Below are 17,155 nucleotides of genomic sequence, written 5' to 3' on the forward strand. Positions count from 1 at the left end.
GAGCGCCCCCGAGAGAGGAGCAACAGGAGGGGAGCGCCCCCGAGAGAGGAGCAACAGGAGGGGAGCGCCCCCGAGAGAGGAGGAACAGGAGGGGAGCGCCCCCGAGAGAGGAGCAACGAGAGGGGAGCGCCCCCGAGAGAGGAGCAACGAGAGGGGAGCGCCCCCGAGAGAGGAGGAACAGGAGGGGAGCGCCCCCGAGAGAGGAGGAACAGGAGGGGAGCGCCCCCGAGAGAGGAGGAACAGGAGGGGAGCGCACCCGAGAGAGGAGGAACAGGAGGGGAGCGCACCCGAGAGAGGAGGAACAGGAGGGGAGCGCACCCGAGAGAGGAGGAACAGGAGGGGAGCGCCCCCGAGAGAGGAGGAACAGGAGGGGAGCGCCCCCGAGAGAGGAGCAACAGGAGGGGAGCGCCCCCGAGAGAGGAGGAACAGGAGGGGAGCGCCCCCGAGAGAGGAGGAACAGGAGGGGAGCGCCCCTGAGAGAGGAGCAACGAGAGGGGAGCGCCCCCGAGAGAGGAGCAACGAGAGGGGAGCGCCCCCGAGAGAGGAGGAACAGGAGGGGAGCGCCCCCGAGAGAGGAGGAACAGGAGGGGAGCGCCCCTGAGAGAGGAGCAACGAGAGGGGAGCGCCCCCGAGAGAGGAGCAACGAGAGGGGAGCGCCCCCGAGAGAGGAGGAACAGGAGGGGAGCGCCCCCGAGAGAGGAGGAACAGGAGGGGAGCGCCCCCGAGAGAGGAGGAACAGGAGGGGAGCGCACCCGAGAGAGGAGGAACAGGAGGGGAGCGCACCCGAGAGAGGAGGAACAGGAGGGGAGCGCACCCGAGAGAGGAGGAACAGGGGGGGAGCGCACCCGAGAGAGGAGGAACAGGAGGGGAGAGGGGAGCGCACCCGAGAGAGGAGGAACAGGAGGGGAGCGCCCCAGAGAGAGGAGGAACAGGAGGGGAGCGCCCCCGAGAGCAGAGTAAAGACAGATGCTGGCCCCAGACTATAGAGGAACCATGAAGGCATCTGGTTTATGGGGGTCCCATTTAGCAGTAATGATCTGGTTTACGGCCACACAGCACAAATACAGGGCGTGGAACCGACATCACAACACAAAATAGCACCACCACAGTGTTACAAAGTGACAGTTCTTTATTTGACAGGAAACAAAATACATGGGGGGGAGTTATGTCCTCTTCTTGCTCTTCCCGACCACCTTCCCAGGGGTCACGGCTGGGGTCACAGTCTGGTACAGACCTGATGAGATCTTGTTCACATAGTAGAGGTCCACCAAGGAAAAGATGAAGCTGCAAGACACCGAGGGACAAGCAAAATGACTTAGTGCACCCATAATAACCTTCCCCCATCACATACTATGAGGTGACTTTCATACTCTCTGCATGCACCCATAATAACCTTCCCCCATCACATACTATGAGGTGACTTTCATACTCTCTGCATGCACCCACAATAACATTCCCCCGCACATACTGACCATGTGGTGACGCAGACTCTGTGGACCAATCCAGAGGCAAAGAGGGCAATGAAAAGGCAGACAAGGACTGTAAAAGAAACACGAGGAGACATGAAGCCAACTCCAGGACATACCCCCCCAATCCCTGGGCCAACAGAATGCCGCTGAACTATAACCCCCGCCCTCCACAAGGCTCTGCACTCACTACCGTCACTCCTCTCACTATGACTATCCCGCCCAGGACCTCACCCACTATTGTCACCCCTGCCCTCTGTCCAGGACCCCCCCTTAATACTGTCACACCTGGAGACTCCCCCTTACTACCCTCACACCCCACTCACTAAAAGGACCCACCTTACTAGCATCACCCTCAGTCGGGTACCCATCACCCTAACTAGACTATATCCCCCCAGCACAATGGGGATTACCATATACACACCAATGCATCTTACCTTCCGGAAACACCTTGGCCTGGAAGCCTTTACCGAACACCAGATTCTCTAGGTTGTTGAAGGCCTAAGGTCCTGGATAAGGAGTCAACATTCTTACAATGCCTCTTAAGTGTTCTGCACAGTAGTTGGCGGCTGTTATTACAGTCAGTGTCCTGGGGAGTAGTTGGCGGGCTGTTATTACAGTCAGTGTCCTGAGGAGTAGTTGGCGGCTGTTATTACAGTCAGTGTCCTGGGGAGTAGTTGGCGGGGCTGTTATTACAGTCAGTGTCCTGGGGAGTAGTTGGCGGGCTGTTATTACAGTCAGTGTCCTGGGGAGTAGTTGGCGGGCTGTTATTACAGTCAGTGTCCTGGGGAGTAGTTGGCGGGCTGTTATTACAGTCAGTGTCCTGGGGAGTAGTTGGCGGGGGTGTTATTACAGTCAGTGTCCTGGGGAGTAGTTGGCGGGGCTGTTATTACAGTCAGTGTCCTGGGGAGTAGTTGGCGAGTGTTATTATAGTCAGTGTCCTGGGGAGTAGTTGGCGGGCTGTTATTACAGTCAGTGTCCTGGGGAGTAGTTGGCGGGCTGTTATTACAGTCAGTGTCCTGGGGAGTAGTTGGCCGGCTGTTATTACAGTCAGTGTCCTGGGGAGTAGTTGGCCGGCTGTTATTACAGTCAGTGTCCTGAGGAGTAGTTGGCGGCTGTTATTACAGTCAGTGTCCTGGGGAGTAGTTGGCGGGGCTGTTATTACAGTCAGTGTCCTGGGGAGTAGTTGGCGGGCTGTTATTACAGTCAGTGTCCTGGGGAGTAGTTGGCGGGCTGTTATTACAGTCAGTGTCCTGGGGAGTAGTTGGCGGGCTGTTATTACAGTCAGTGTCCTGAGGAGTAGTTGGCGGGGGTGTTATTACAGTCAGTGTCCTGAGGAGTAGTTGGCGGGGCTGTTATTACAGTCAGTGTCCTGGGGAGTAGTTGGCGGGGCTGTTATTACAGTCAGTGTCCTGGGGAGTAGTTGGCGGGGGTGTTATTACAGTCAGTGTCCTGAGGAGTAGTTGGCGGCTGTTATTACAGTCAGTGTCCTGGGGAGTAGTTGGCGGGCTGTTATTACAGTCAGTGTCCTGGGGAGTAGTTGGCGGGCTGTTATTACAGTCAGTGTCCTGGGGAGTAGTTGGCGGGCTGTTATTACAGTCAGTGTCCTGGGGAGTAGTTGGCGGGCTGTTATTACAGTCAGTGTCCTAGGGAGTAGTTGGCCGGCTGTTATTACAGTCAGTGTCCTGGGGAGTAGTTGGCCGGCTGTTATTACAGTCAGTGTCCTGGGGAGTAGTTGGCGGGCTGTTATTACAGTCAGTGTCCTGGGGAGTAGTTGGCGGGCTGTTATTACAGTCAGTGTCCTGGGGAGTAGTTGGCGGGCTGTTATTACAGTCAGTGTCCTGAGGAGTAGTTGGCGGGGGTGTTATTACAGTCAGTGTCCTGAGGAGTAGTTGGCGGGGGTGTTATTACAGTCAGTGTCCTGAGGAGTAGTTGGCGGGGGTGTTATTACAGTCAGTGTCCTGGGGAGTAGTTGGCGGGGGTGTTATTACAGTCAGTGTCCTGAGGAGTAGTTGGCGGGGGTGTTATTACAGTCAGTGTCCTGAGGAGTAGTTGGCGGCTGTTATTACAGTCAGTGTCCTGAGGAGTAGTTGGCGGCTGTTATTACAGTCAGTGTCCTGGGGAGTAGTTGGCGGCTGTTATTACAGTCGGTATCCTGGAGAGTAGTTGGCGGGGGTGTTATTACAGTCAGTGTCCTGAGGAGTAGTTGGCGGGGGTGTTATTACAGTCAGTGTCCTGGGGAGTAGTTGGCGGGCTGTTATTACAGTCAGTGTCCTGGGGAGTAGTTGGCGGGCTGTTATTACAGTCAGTGTCCTGGGGAGTAGTTGGCGGGCTGTTATTACAGTCAGTGTCCTGAGGAGTAGTTGGCGGCTGTTATTACAGTCAGTGTCCTGGGGAGTAGTTGGCGGGTGTTATTACAGTCAGTGTCCTGGGGAGTAGTTGGCGGGGGTGTTATTACAGTCAGTGTCCTGAGGAGTAGTTGGCGGGGGTGTTATTACAGTCAGTGTCCTGAGGAGTAGTTGGCGGGGGTGTTATTACAGTCAGTGTCCTGAGGAGTAGTTGGCGGGCTGTTATTACAGTCAGTGTCCTGGGGAGTAGTTGGCGGGCTGTTATTACAGTCAGTGTCCTGAGGAGTAGTTGGCGGGCTGTTATTACAGTCAGTGTCCTGAGGAGTAGTTGGCGGGGGTGTTATTACAGTCAGTGTCCTGAGGAGTAGTTGGCGGGGGTGTTATTACAGTCAGTGTCCTGAGGAGTAGTTGGCGGGGGTGTTATTACAGTCAGTGTCCTGGGGAGTAGTTGGCGGGGGTGTTATTACAGTCAGTGTCCTGAGGAGTAGTTGGCGGGGGTGTTATTACAGTCAGTGTCCTGAGGAGTAGTTGGCGGGGGTGTTATTACAGTCAGTGTCCTGAGGAGTAGTTGGCGGGGGTGTTATTACAGTCAGTGTCCTGAGGAGTAGTTGGCGGCTGTTATTACAGTCAGTGTCCTGGGGAGTAGTTGGCGGGTGTTATTACAGTCAGTGTCTAGGGGGAAGCTCAGTGTACCTCCAGTGCCCGGTGTCCCTCAGTGTACCTCCAGTGCCCGGTGTCCCTCAGTGTACCTCCAGTGCCCGGTGTCCCTCAGTGTACCTCCAGTGCCCGGTGTCCCTCAGTGTACCTCCAGTGCCCGGTGTCCCTCAGTGTCCGGTGTCCCTCAGGGTCCCCCTGCCATCATCCTCTCCAGCAGCTACAGCCCGCACAGCTTTAAAGTGACTGTAGCACCAGGCCCAGGCTGAAGCACTGGAGGCAGGCCGACCCACCCACCCCCAGTAGGAAGAAACCCCAGCGCCTCCATGACGTGACTCCATTAGAATCAATGGAACCCTATCATGGAGGGGCTGGGGTTTCCTCCCACTAAGGGTGGGTCGGCCGCCTCCAGTGCTTCAGCCTGGGCCTGGTGGCACAGTATATTTTTCAAACCTAACCTGTCTCCTTTCAGGGTGCGTTCACACGTACAGGATCTGCAGCAGATTTGATGGTGTGTTCACTTATTTAGATAAAAACCGTTTTATCGTGACACACTCCTCTTTATGTTTGTGGTATACTTTGGTTGATACACTCAGGAGTTTTTTGTAAACAACACATTTGTGCAAAAATGTAAAAAATGTTTCTGTATATTCAAAATTCTCTTGTTCTAAGAAAGATAGTCATGTCACATGAACTTATTACTACAACATATCTGCTTCATGAGGACGTCATTTGGTGAACGTCCTTTTACTTTTTAGGATGTTAGAGGGCTTCAAAATTTTGCAGCGATTTTTTAAATTTTCAGGAAAATTTCAAATTCTGATTTTATTAGGGAGCAGTTCAGTTCTGAAGTGGATTTGTGGGGCCTGTATGTTACCCCCATAAATCCCTCCACTGTAAAAACTGCACCCCTCAAAGTATTCAAATAACATTTCATAAGTTTATTAAACCTTTAACCTAGTTGGAGGGGAAATTTTAAAATTACATTTTTTGGCAGATTTTCCATTTTTTCCGGTTACTATACGTTACATATGACATGTTATATAGCGGTTACTATACGTTACATATGACATGTTATATAGCTGTTACTATACGTTACATATGACATGTTATATAGCGGTTACTATACGTTACATATGACATGTTATATAGCGGTTACTATACGTTACATATGACATGTTATATAGCGGTTACTATACGTTACATATGGCACGTTATATAGCGGTTACTATACGTTACATATGGCACGTTATATAGCGGTTACTATACGTTACATATGACATGTTATATAGCGGTTACTATACGTTACATATGACATGTTATATAGCGGTTACTATACGTTACATATGACGTTATATAGCAGTTACTATACGTTACATATGACACGTTATATAGCGGTTACTATACGTTACATATGGCACGTTATATAGCGGTTACTATACGTTACATATGGCACGTTATATAGCGGTTACTATACGTTACATATGACATGTTATATAGCGGTTACTATACGTTACATATGACATGTTATATAGCGGTTACTATACGTTACATATGACGTTATATAGCGGTTACTATACGTTACATATGACGTTATATAGCGGTTACTATACGTTACATATGACATGTTATATAGCGGTTACTATACGTTACATATGACGTTATATAGCGGTTACTATACGTTACATATGGCACGTTATATAGCGGTTACTATACGTTACATATGGCACGTTATATAGCGGTTACTATACGTTACATAAGACATGTTATATAGCGGTTACTATACGTTACATATGACATGTTATATAGCGGTTACTATACATTACATATGACATGTTATATAGCGGTTACTATACGTTACATATGACATGTTATATAGCGGTTTCTATACGTTACATATGACGTTATATATCGGTTACTATACGTTACATATGACATGTTATATAGCGGTTACTATACGTTACATATGACGTTATATAGCGGTTACTATACGTTACATATGACGTTATATAGCGGTTACTATACGTTACATATGGCACGTTATATAGCGGTTACTATACGTTACATATGACATGTTATATAGCGGTTACTATACGTTACATATGACATGTTATATAGCGGTTACTATACGTTACATATGACGTTATATATCGGTTACTATACGTTACATATGATGTTATATAGCGGTTACTATACGTTACATATGACGTTATATAGCGGTTACTATACGTTACATATGACATGTTATATAGCGGTTACTATACGTTACATATGACATATAGATTTCTATGGCTTTTGTTACAGTTTATGGCATTTACACCATCCGTTTGTGTCTTGCATAGTGTAAGAGCAGTAATATTTAGATTTTTTCGCCAGTGGAGATATGTGAGGGCTTTTTTGCGGCATGAGCTGACATTTTTAGCAGTACACCTTTTCGGTACATGTGACGTTTTCATAGTTCTTTACTATATTTTTTAGGGGACGTGATTAACCCCTTCACGTCAGTAACATGTATATATACGTTCCTATTGCACATACCCCGTGCAGTAGGAATGTATATATATGTTCCTGACTGAGGGGGGCTTTATGATAAGAGCGGGATCGCTGCAGAGATAGCGGTCCCGCTCTCATCTGAGTGAAGCACTGGAGGTAATGAGATTTAGCTGCGATCCCGCACCTGACCCTCATTAACCCCTTAGTGATCGCCGAAACGGCGGTCACTAATGGGCCGGTGCCGCGCTGCATTTCATCTCCCCCCACCGTGAATCCACGGTGGGGGGAGATGAAATAAGTAAAATCAGACCCCAGATCAGCCCCCCTAGTGCCCCAGTCACTAACCCCCTCTCCTTGCGGCGGCCATCAGATCCAAGATGGCCGCCGCCATCACTGTGAACAGACTAATGTCTGTTCACAGTGATCTCGTAGTAAAAATGAAACACCCATGCTTTCAGTCACCGGAAGTAGCGGAGAGCATGGGGCAGTGATCGGGGACCCCCTGTGTGTATATACTATATGCCGCTGATCGCTTGTGCCATGTGTCGCTGGCACTTTTTACCCCGTCACCATAAATGATTGGTGACAGGGGATAAAAAGTGAAGTGTCCTGTCCCCCAAGTCGCCCCACACCCCCCCAGTCACCCCCCCCCCCTTCCCCATATACTCACCTGATCCTGGGAGCTCCTTCCTCCTTGGCGTCCTGGCTGGTTATGAAGTGCGCATGCGCTCCACAACCAGCCAACTCTGAAAATGTAAAGTGACAGAGACCAATTTGGTCTCTGTCACTGATCTATGATTACTGTGATAGAAAATATAGTAATATAGTGAAAATGAATGATAAAGTACAAAAAGTGACAAACATACAAAAAAATAAAACACACTTTTTATTATAGTAATAATTGCAGTTTACTCCCAAATTACCCCTAACCCCCCCGATTACTCGTAACCACCGCAGGTTGCCCTGTAATCACGACAGATTGCAACTAACCACCGCACGTTGCCAGTTACTACCCCAAATTACATGTACCCACCCCAGATTACCTATAAGCACTTCAGTTTATCCGTAACAATCCTAGATTGTCTGTAACCCCTCCAGGTTGCCCGTAACCACCGCAGGTTGGCATAACCACCCTAGGTTGCCCGTAATCATGCCAGATTACAGGTAACCCCCCAGATTGCACGCAACCACTGCAGGTTGCCTCTGACCACTGCACGTCGCCTCTGACCACCGCACCTTGCCACTGACCACCTCAAATTACTGATGACCCCCTCCAGATTGCCCGTAACCACACCAGATTACAGGTACCCACCCTAAATTGTCTGTAACCACAGCAGGTTGTCCGTGTCCACCCCACGTTGCCCGTAACCACAGCAGGTTGTCCGTGTCCACCCCACGTTGCCCGTAACCACAGCAGGTTGTCCGTGTCCACCCCATGTTGCCCGTAACCAGCCCAGGTTGCCTCTAACCACCCCAGGTTGTCTGTAACTACCCCAGGTTGCCGTAACCACAGCAAGTTGCGCGTGACCACCCCATGTTGCCCGTAACCACCCCACATTACCTGTAATCTTATTTTTTTATTTTTTTTATTTTTGTAACTGCGCTATTCTAATAACTATTACTTGCTGCGGTTTTGCTCCAGCAAATTGGCGCTCCTTCCCTTCTGAGCCCGGCTGGGTGTCCATACAGTGGTTTATACCCACATATGGGGCACCGTTGTACTCGGGAGAACCTGCGTTACAGATTTGGGGGTACATTTTTCCTCCTGTTCCTTGTGAAATTTTGAAATGTCAAACTAAACCAACATATTATTGGAAAAAATCGAGTTTTTCATTATTACTGGCCAATTTTGAATACTTTCCTCTAATACCTGTGGGGTCAAAATGCTCATCCTACCCCAGGATGAATTCTCTGAGGGGTGTACTTTCCAAAATGGGGTGACTTTGGGGGGGGTGGGGGGGGGCGGGGGGGGGGGGGGGGTTTCTATTCTGTAGACATTACAGGGGCACTGCAAACGCACCCGGCGCTCAGATTTTGGGGTGAATTTTCTGTCCTGTTCCTTGTGAAATTGAGAAATTTCAAACTAAAGGAACAAATTATTGGAAAAATTCGAGTTTTTCATTTTTACTGTCTACTTTTGAATACTTTCCTCTAATACCTGTGGGGTCAAAATGCTCATCCTACCCCAAGATGAATTCTTTGAGGGGTGCACTTTCCAAAATGGGGTGACTTATGGCGAGATTTTACTCTGCTGGCACTACAGGGGCTCTGCAAACGCACCTGGCGCTCAGAAACTTCTTCAGCAAAATCTGCAATGGAAAAGCTAATTGGCGCTCCTTCCCTTCTGAGCCCGGCTGTGTGCCCATGCAGTGGTTTACGCCCACATATGGGGTACTGTAGTACTCAAGAGAACATGTGTTACAAATTTTGGGGTGCTTTTTCTCTCATGTTCCTTTTGAAAATGAGAAACTTTAATCTAAACGTATATATTATTGTAAAATTTTAATTTTTCAATTTTTTACGGCCTAATGGTGAATACTTTCCTCCAGCCCCTGTAGGGTTAAAATGCTCATTATACCCCTAGATTAATTCTTTAAAGGTGTGTAGTTTCCAAAATGGGGTCACTTATGGGGGTTTCCAGTATACAAACCTCCTAAATCAACTTAAAAAAAGAACCTAAAAAATCAGTTTTGGAAACTTTCACGAAAATGTGATAATTTGCTGATAAATTTCTAAGCCCCGTAACAGAATCAGAGAATTTAAAGTTCATAAAATGCAAATTTTCTAAATTTTTCATCATATTTTGATGTTTTTCACAAAAAACACACAAAGTAGTGACCAAATTTTGCCACTTATTTAAAGTGCCATATGTTAGGAAAAACCAATCTCAGAATGGCTAGCATACGTTACAGCATCACTGAGCTACAAGCGCATAAAGTGAGACAGGTCAGATTGTGAAAAATGAGCCTGGTCATTAAGGCCCAAATAGGCTTGGTCTTGAAGGGGTTAACAAATAAAAGTCATTTTGGTTTTTTATTTTTGGCGTTAATCGGTCGGGATAATTAATGTAACAGGTTAATAGATTGGGTCATTATGGACGTGGCGATACCACATATATGTACAGTATCTCATTTATAGGGGATACACTGACCGCTCATACAACGATCAGACCCCTGCCTCAGTGCCTGATCGTTATAAACCATAGCAGCCCAGACAGTCAGAGGGAGCTGATCTCCCTCTTCTCCATTGACGGCATTGCCTATGGGTTTAACCCGCCGGGGGTGGGGGCTGCAGTGTGGCTCCCCTCTGGGCAGTGGGAGGAGGCAGTGTGAAATAACCACCTCCCGCTGCCCGATCGCAGCTAGAAACAGCAGGGGGAGGCAGGGAGAGGATGACCTTCCTAGAAGGTCATTTTGCGGCAAGGGGTTAATATGGTTGGTGTCCAGGTGGAGTTAGTCAGGTGTTATTAGGGTCGGCGTCCAGGGGTAGTTGGCGGTGTCATTAGGGTCAGCGTTCAGGGGTAGTTGGCGGGTGTCATTAGGGTCAGCGTTCAGGGGTAGTTGGCGGGTGTTATTAGGGTCAGTGTTCAGGGGTAGTTGGCGGGTGTTATTAAGGTCGGCATCCAGGGGTAGTTGGCGGGTGTTATTAGCGTCAGCGTCCAGGGTAGTTAGCGGGTGTCATTAGGGTCAGTGTTCAGGGGTAGTTAGCGGGTGTTATTAGGGTCAGCGTCCAGGGGTAGTTAGCGGGTGTTATTAGGGTCAGCGTCCAGGGGTAGTTAGCGGGTGTCATTAGGGTCAGCGTCCAGGGGTAGTTGGCGGGTGTCATTAGGGTCAGTTTTCAGGGGTAGTTGGCGGGTGTCATTAGGGTCAGCATCCAGGGGTAGTTGGCGGGTGTTATTAGGGTCAGCGTCCAGGGGTAGTTGGCGGGTGTTATTAGGGTCAGCATCCAGGGGTAGTTGGCGGGTGTTATTAGGGTCAGCGTCCAGGGGTAGTTGGCGGGTGTTATTAGGGTCAGCGTCCAGGGGTAGTTGGCGGGTGTTATTAGGGTCAGCGTCCAGGGGTAGTTGGCGGGTGTCATTATTGTCAGTTTTCAGGGGTAGTTGGCGGGTGTCATTAGGGTCAGCATCCAGGGGTAGTTGGCGGGTGTTATTAGGGTCAGCGTCCAGGGGTAGTTGGCGGGTGTTATTAGGGTCAGCGTCCAGGGGTAGTTGGCGGGTGTTATTAGGGTCAGCGTCCAGGGGTAGTTGGCGGGTGTCATTATTGTCAGTTTTCAGGGGTAGTTGGCGGGTGTCATTAGGGTCAGCATCCAGGGGTAGTTGGCGGGTGTCATTAGGGTCAGCATCCAGGGGTAGTTGGCGGGTGTCATTAGGGTCAGCGTCCAGGGGTAGTTGGCGGGTGTCATTAGGGTCAGTTTTCAGGGGTAGTTGGCGGGCGTCATTAGGGTCAGCTTTCAGGGGTAGTTGGCGGGCGTCATTAGGGTCAGCATTCAGGGGTAGTTGGCGGGCGTCATTAGGGTCAGCATCCAGGGGTAGTTGGCGGGCGTCATTAGGGTCAGCATCCAGGGGTAGTTGGCGGGTGTCATTAGGGTCAGCATCCAGGGGTAGTTGGCGGGTGTCATTAGGGTCAGCATCCAGGGGTAGTTGACGGGTGTCATTAGGGTCAGCATCCAGGGGTAGTTGGCGGGAAATTATTATGGTTGTGTCTGTGAGTAGTTGGAAGGGTGTTACTACAGCCGGTGTCCATACATAAGGATACAGTGAGTGAAAAGAAGAAGATTCCGGAGCCCAAGAGACCGCCCAGGATGGTCAGCCACTCAGAGGAGGCCAAGTGACGGCTGTACATCTGCATCCCAGCAAACAGGAGAAGCGCCACCAACGAGGAGAGCGCCAGAGAGATCCCCGTACTGACTGCTGCAAGAAAGTCACATGACAGGATTAAGGGCGAGTCAGTCAGTAGGTATAGTACAGTATAGGTCGGTGGTTAGACTATCAGTCAGTAGGTAAAGTATAGGTCGGTGGTTAGACTATCAGTCAGTAGGTAAAGTATAGGTCGGTGGTTAGACTATCAGTCAGTAGGTAAAGTATAGGTCGGTGGTTAGACTATCAGTCAGTAGGTAAAGTATAGGTCGGTGGTTAGACTATCAGTCAGTAGGTAAAGTATAGGTCGGTGGTTAGACTATCAGTCAGTAGGTAAAGTATAGGTCGGTGGTTAGACTATCAGTCAGTAGGTAAAGTATAGGTCGGTGGTTAGACTATCAGTCAGTAGGTAAAGTATAGGTCGGTGGTTAGACTATCAGTCAGTAGGTAAAGTATAGGTCGGTGGTTAGACTATCAGTCAGTAGGTAAAGTATAGGTCGGTGGTTAGACTATCAGTCAGTAGGTAAAGTATAGGTCGGTGGTTAGACTATCAGTCAGTAGGTAAAGTATAGGTCGGTGGTTAGACTATCAGTCAGTAGGTAAAGTATAGGTCGGTGGTTAGACTATCAGTCAGTAGGTAAAGTATAGGTCGGTGGTTAGACTATCAGTCAGTAGGTAAAGTATAGGTCGGTGGTTAGACTATCAGTCAGTAGGTAAAGTATAGGTCGGTGGTTAGACTATCAGTCAGTAGGTAAAGTATAGGTCGGTGGTTAGACTATCAGTCAGTAGGTAAAGTATAGGTCGGTGGTTAGACTATCAGTCAGTAGGTAAAGTATAGGTCGGTGGTTAGACTATCAGTCAGTAGGTAAAGTATAGGTCGGTGGTTAGACTATCAGTCAGTAGGTAAAGTATAGGTCGGTGGTTAGACTATCAGTCAGTAGGTAAAGTATAGGTCGGTGGTTAGACTATCAGTCAGTAGGTAAAGTATAGGTCGGTGGTTAGACTATCAGTCAGTAGGTAAAGTATAGGTCGGTGGTTAGACTATCAGTCAGTAGGTAAAGTATAGGTCGGTGGTTAGACTATCAGTCAGTAGGTAAAGTATAGGTCGGTGGTTAGACTATCAGTCAGTAGGTAAAGTATAGGTCGGTGGTTAGACTATCAGTCAGTAGGTAAAGTATAGGTCGGTGGTTAGACTATCAGTCAGTAGGTAAAGTATAGGTCGGTGGTTAGACTATCAGTCAGTAGGTAAAGTATAGGTCGGTGGTTAGACTATCAGTCAGTAGGTAAAGTATAGGTCGGTGGTTAGACTATCAGTCAGTAGGTAAAGTATAGGTCGGTGGTTAGACTATCAGTCAGTAGGTAAAGTATAGGTCGGTGGTTAGACTATCAGTCAGTAGGTAAAGTATAGGTCGGTGGTTAGACTATCAGTCAGTAGGTAAAGTATAGGTCGGTGGTTAGACTATCAGTCAGTAGGTAAAGTATAGGTCGGTGGTTAGACTATCAGTCAGTAGGTAAAGTATAGGTCGGTGGTTAGACTATCAGTCAGTAGGTAAAGTATAGGTCGGTGGTTAGACTATCAGTCAGTAGGTAAAGTATAGGTCGGTGGTTAGACTATCAGTCAGTAGGTAAAGTATAGGTCGGTGGTTAGACTATCAGTCAGTAGGTAAAGTATAGGTCGGTGGTTAGACTATCAGTCAGTAGGTAAAGTATAGGTCGGTGGTTAGACTATCAGTCAGTAGGTAAAGTATAGGTCGGTGGTTAGACTATCAGTCAGTAGGTAAAGTATAGGTCGGTGGTTAGACTATCAGTCAGTAGGTAAAGTATAGGTCGGTGGTTAGACTATCAGTCAGTAGGTAAAGTATAGGTCGGTGGTTAGACTATCAGTCAGTAGGTAAAGTATAGGTCGGTGGTTAGACTATCAGTCAGTAGGTAAAGTATAGGTCGGTGGTTAGACTATCAGTCAGTAGGTAAAGTATAGGTCGGTGGTTAGACTATCAGTCAGTAGGTAAAGTATAGGTCGGTGGTTAGACTATCAGTCAGTAGGTAAAGTATAGGTCGGTGGTTAGACTATCAGTCAGTAGGTAAAGTATAGGTCGGTGGTTAGACTATCAGTCAGTAGGTAAAGTATAGGTCGGTGGTTAGACTATCAGTCAGTAGGTAAAGTATAGGTCGGTGGTTAGACTATCAGTCAGTAGGTAAAGTATAGGTCGGTGGTTAGACTATCAGTCAGTAGGTATAGTATAGGTCGGTGGTTAGACTATCAGTCAGTAGGTATAGTATAGGTCGGTGGTTAGACTATAAGTATAGGTCGGTGGTTAGACTATCAGTCAGTAGGTAAAGTATAGGTCGGTGGTTAGACTATCAGTAGGTATAGTATAGGTCGGTGGTTACACTATCAGTTAGTATAGTATAGGTCGGTGGTTGCACATTCAGTCAGTTAGTACAGTCAGTCAGTGAGTAGGTATAGTACAGTATAGGTCGGTGGTTACACCATCAGTCAGTCAGTTAGTATAGGTCAGTGGTTACACAGTCAGTGAGTAGGTATAGTACAGTATAGGTCGGTGGTTACACTATCAGTCAGTTAGTATAGGTCGGTGGTTACACAGTCAGTCAGTAGGTATAGTACAGTATAGGTTGGTGGTTACACAGTCAGTCAGTTAGTATAGGTCGGTGGTTACAGTCAGTCAGTAGGTATAGTACAGTATAGGTCAGTGGTTACACAGTCAGTAGGTATAGTACAGTATAGGTTGGTGGTTACACTATCAGTCAGTTAGTTAGTATAGGTCGGTGGTTACACAGTCAGTCAGTCAGTAGGTATAGTATACTGTAGGTCGGTGGTTACACAGTCAGTCAGTTAGTATAGGTCGGTGGTTACACAGTCAGTCAGTTAGTATAGGTCGGTGGTTACACAGTCAGTCAGTTAGTTAGTTAGTATAGGTCGGTGGTTACACAGTCAGTCAGTAGGTATAGTATACTGTAGGTCGGTGGTTACACAGTCAGTTAGTATAGGTCGGTGGTTACACAGTCAGTCAGTTAGTTAGTATAGGTCGGTGGTTACAGTCAGTCAGTTAGTTAGTATAGGTCGGTGGTTACACAGTCAGTCAGTAGGTATAGTATACTGTAGGTCGGTGGTTACACAGTCAGTCAGTTAGTATAGGTCGGTGGTTACACAGTCAGTCAGTAGGTATAGTATACTGTAGGTCGGTGGTTACACAGTCAGTCAGTTAGTATAGGTCGGTGGTTACACAGTCAGTCAGTAGGTAGGTATAGTATACTGTAGGTCGGTGGTTACACAGTCAGTCAGTCAGTTAGTATAGGTCGGTGGTTACACAGTCAGTCAGTAGGTATAGTATACTGTAGGTCGGTGGTTACACAGTCAGTCAGTTAGTATAGGTCGGTGGTTACACAGTCAGTCAGTAGGTAGGTATAGTATACTGTAGGTCGGTTATAGTATAGTCAGGCTCCTCTGGTTTAGGACACGTCATCCTCCTGCCGGCGGCTCATCACCTCCTGTCTCCTCTCCCCCAGCTCCCGCCATCCACAGGCCACAGCCGCCCCTCACCCGGTGCTCACCCATCACTGCTCCAAGGAACCGACACCTCACACCGGAGACTGCAAAACCGGAGAAGAGGGGGAGAAGCGCCACCTGGTCGGGAGGAACCGCCACTACTGCCGACACGTCACAGAGCCCCGCCCACATAGAGAGCGGGGAACAGCGACACCTAGCGGGCAGGAACCGCCACTACTGCGGCCACGTCACAGAGCCCCGCCCACATACAGAGCGGGGAACAGCGACACCTAGCGGGCAGGAACCGCCACTACTGCCGACACGTCACAGAGCCCCGCCCACATACAGAGCGGGGAACAGCGACACCTAGCGGGCAGGAACCGCCACTACTGCGGCCACGTCACAGAGCCCCGCCCACATACAGAGCGGGGAACAGCGACACCTAGCGGGCAGGAACCGCCACTACTGCCGACACGTCACAGAGCCCCGCCCACATACAGAGCGGGGAACAGCGACACCTAGCGGGCAGGAACCGTCACTACTGCCGACACGTCACAGAGCCCCGCCCACATACAGAGCGGGGAACAGCGACACCTAGCGGGCAGGAACCGCCCCTACTGCCGACACGTCACAGAGCCCCGCCCACATACAGAGCGGGGAGAAGCGCCACCTGGTCGGGAGGAACCGCCACTACTGCCGACACGTCACAGAGCCCCGCCCACATACAGAGCGGGGAACAGCGACACCTAGCGGGCAGGAACCGCCACTACTGCGGCCACGTCACGAAGCCCCGCCCACATAGAGAGCGGGGAACAGCGACACCAAGCGGGCAGGAACCGCCACTACTACAGCAGCACGTCACAGAGCCCCGCCCACATACAGAGCGGGGAACAGAGACACCTAGCGGGCAGGAACCGCCACTACTGCCTCTACGTCACAGAGCCCCGCCCACATACAGAGCGGGGAACAGCGACACCTAGCGGGGAGGAACCGCCACTACTACAGCAGCACGTCACAGAGCCCCGCCCACATACAGAGCGGAGAACAGCGACACCTAGCGGGGAGGAACCGCCACTACTACAGCAGCACGTCACAGAGCCCCGCCCACATACAGAGCGGGGAACAGAGACACCTAGCGGGCAGGAACCACCACTACTGCCTCTACGTCACAGAGCCCCGCCCACATACAGAGCGGGGAACAGCGACACCTAGCGGGGAGGAACCGCCACTACTACAGCAGCACGTCACAGAGCCCCGCCCACATACAGAGCGGAGAACAGCGACACCTAGCGGGGAGGAACCGCCACTACTACAGCAGCACGTCACAGAGCCCCGCCCACATACAGAGCGGGGAACAGCGACACCTAGCGGGGAGGAACCTCCTCATCATATTCCCTATGATGATGATGATGAGGAGGAGGTGGGATGGTGGGGGTGGTAGTAGTTATGTATATTCCCTATGAGGAGGAGGAGGTGGGATGGTGGGGGTGGTAGTAGTTATGTATATTCCCTATGAGGTGGAGGGGGTGGGATGGTGGGGGTGGTAGTAGTTATGTATATTCCCTATGAGGTGGAGGGGGTGGGATGGTGGGGGTGGTAGTAGTTATGTATATTCCCTATGAGGTGGAGGGGGTGGGATGGTGGGGGTGGTAGTAGTTATGTATATTCCCTATGAGGTGGAGAAGGTGGGATGGTGGGGGTGGTAGTAGTTATGTATATTCCCTATGAGGAGGAGGAGGAGGTGGTGGGATGGTGGGGGTGGTAGTAGTTATGTATATTCCCTATGAGGTGGAGGGGGTGGGATGGTGGGGGTGGTAGTAGTTATGTATAT

General features: G+C 49.5%; 2 protein-coding genes across 4 annotated transcripts in view; one reads left to right on the forward strand and one right to left on the reverse strand.

The window, feature by feature from the left end:
* Positions 1-1,111: 1,111 nt before the first annotated feature.
* Positions 1,112-15,558, reverse strand: KRTCAP2 (keratinocyte associated protein 2). 3 transcript variants are annotated; one of them, XM_069949279.1, is made up of 5 exons: positions 15,390-15,558; positions 11,716-11,867; positions 1,904-1,967; positions 1,473-1,539; positions 1,112-1,284 (listed from the first exon to the last, which is right to left on the reverse strand). In XM_069949279.1, the coding sequence occupies exons 1-5, from the start codon at positions 15,514-15,516 to the stop codon at positions 1,164-1,166; spliced, it is 531 nt and encodes a 176-aa protein (XP_069805380.1). In that variant the 5' UTR covers positions 15,517-15,558; the 3' UTR covers positions 1,112-1,163. The 3 variants fall into 3 exon arrangements, with proteins under 3 accessions (XP_069805380.1, XP_069805379.1, XP_069805378.1); XM_069949278.1 differs by having other exon boundaries at positions 11,716-11,870; positions 15,390-15,553; XM_069949277.1 differs by lacking the exon at positions 15,390-15,558 and adding an exon at positions 15,324-15,369.
* A 1,107-nt stretch (positions 15,559-16,665) lies between these two features.
* TRIM46 (tripartite motif containing 46) overlaps positions 16,666-17,155 on the forward strand; it is a 55,924-nt gene continuing 55,434 nt past the window's right edge. The window contains exon 1 of the mRNA XM_069949342.1: positions 16,666-16,744. The gene's annotated coding sequence lies outside the window, so the exon portion shown is untranslated. The remainder of the gene's footprint in view (positions 16,745-17,155) is intronic.

This window comes from Dendropsophus ebraccatus, chromosome 13, assembly GCF_027789765.1.
Source record: "Dendropsophus ebraccatus isolate aDenEbr1 chromosome 13, aDenEbr1.pat, whole genome shotgun sequence".
NCBI classification, from domain to species: domain Eukaryota; kingdom Metazoa; phylum Chordata; class Amphibia; order Anura; family Hylidae; genus Dendropsophus; species Dendropsophus ebraccatus.

Excerpts from the sequence above, each read along its gene's own strand:
- KRTCAP2 (XM_069949278.1), bottom strand. The coding sequence starts at position 15,516 with ATGTGGGCGGGGCTCTGTGACGTGTCGGCAGTAGTGGCGGTTCCTCCC. Across the intron at positions 11,871-15,389 it reads GTTCCTTGGAGCAGTGATGG|CAGTCAGTACGGGGATCTCT; the intron begins GTGAGCACCGGG and ends ACTTTCTTGCAG. Across the intron at positions 1,968-11,715 it reads TCTTCTTCTTTTCACTCACT|GCCTTCAACAACCTAGAGAA; the intron begins GTATCCTTATGT and ends CCAGGACCTTAG.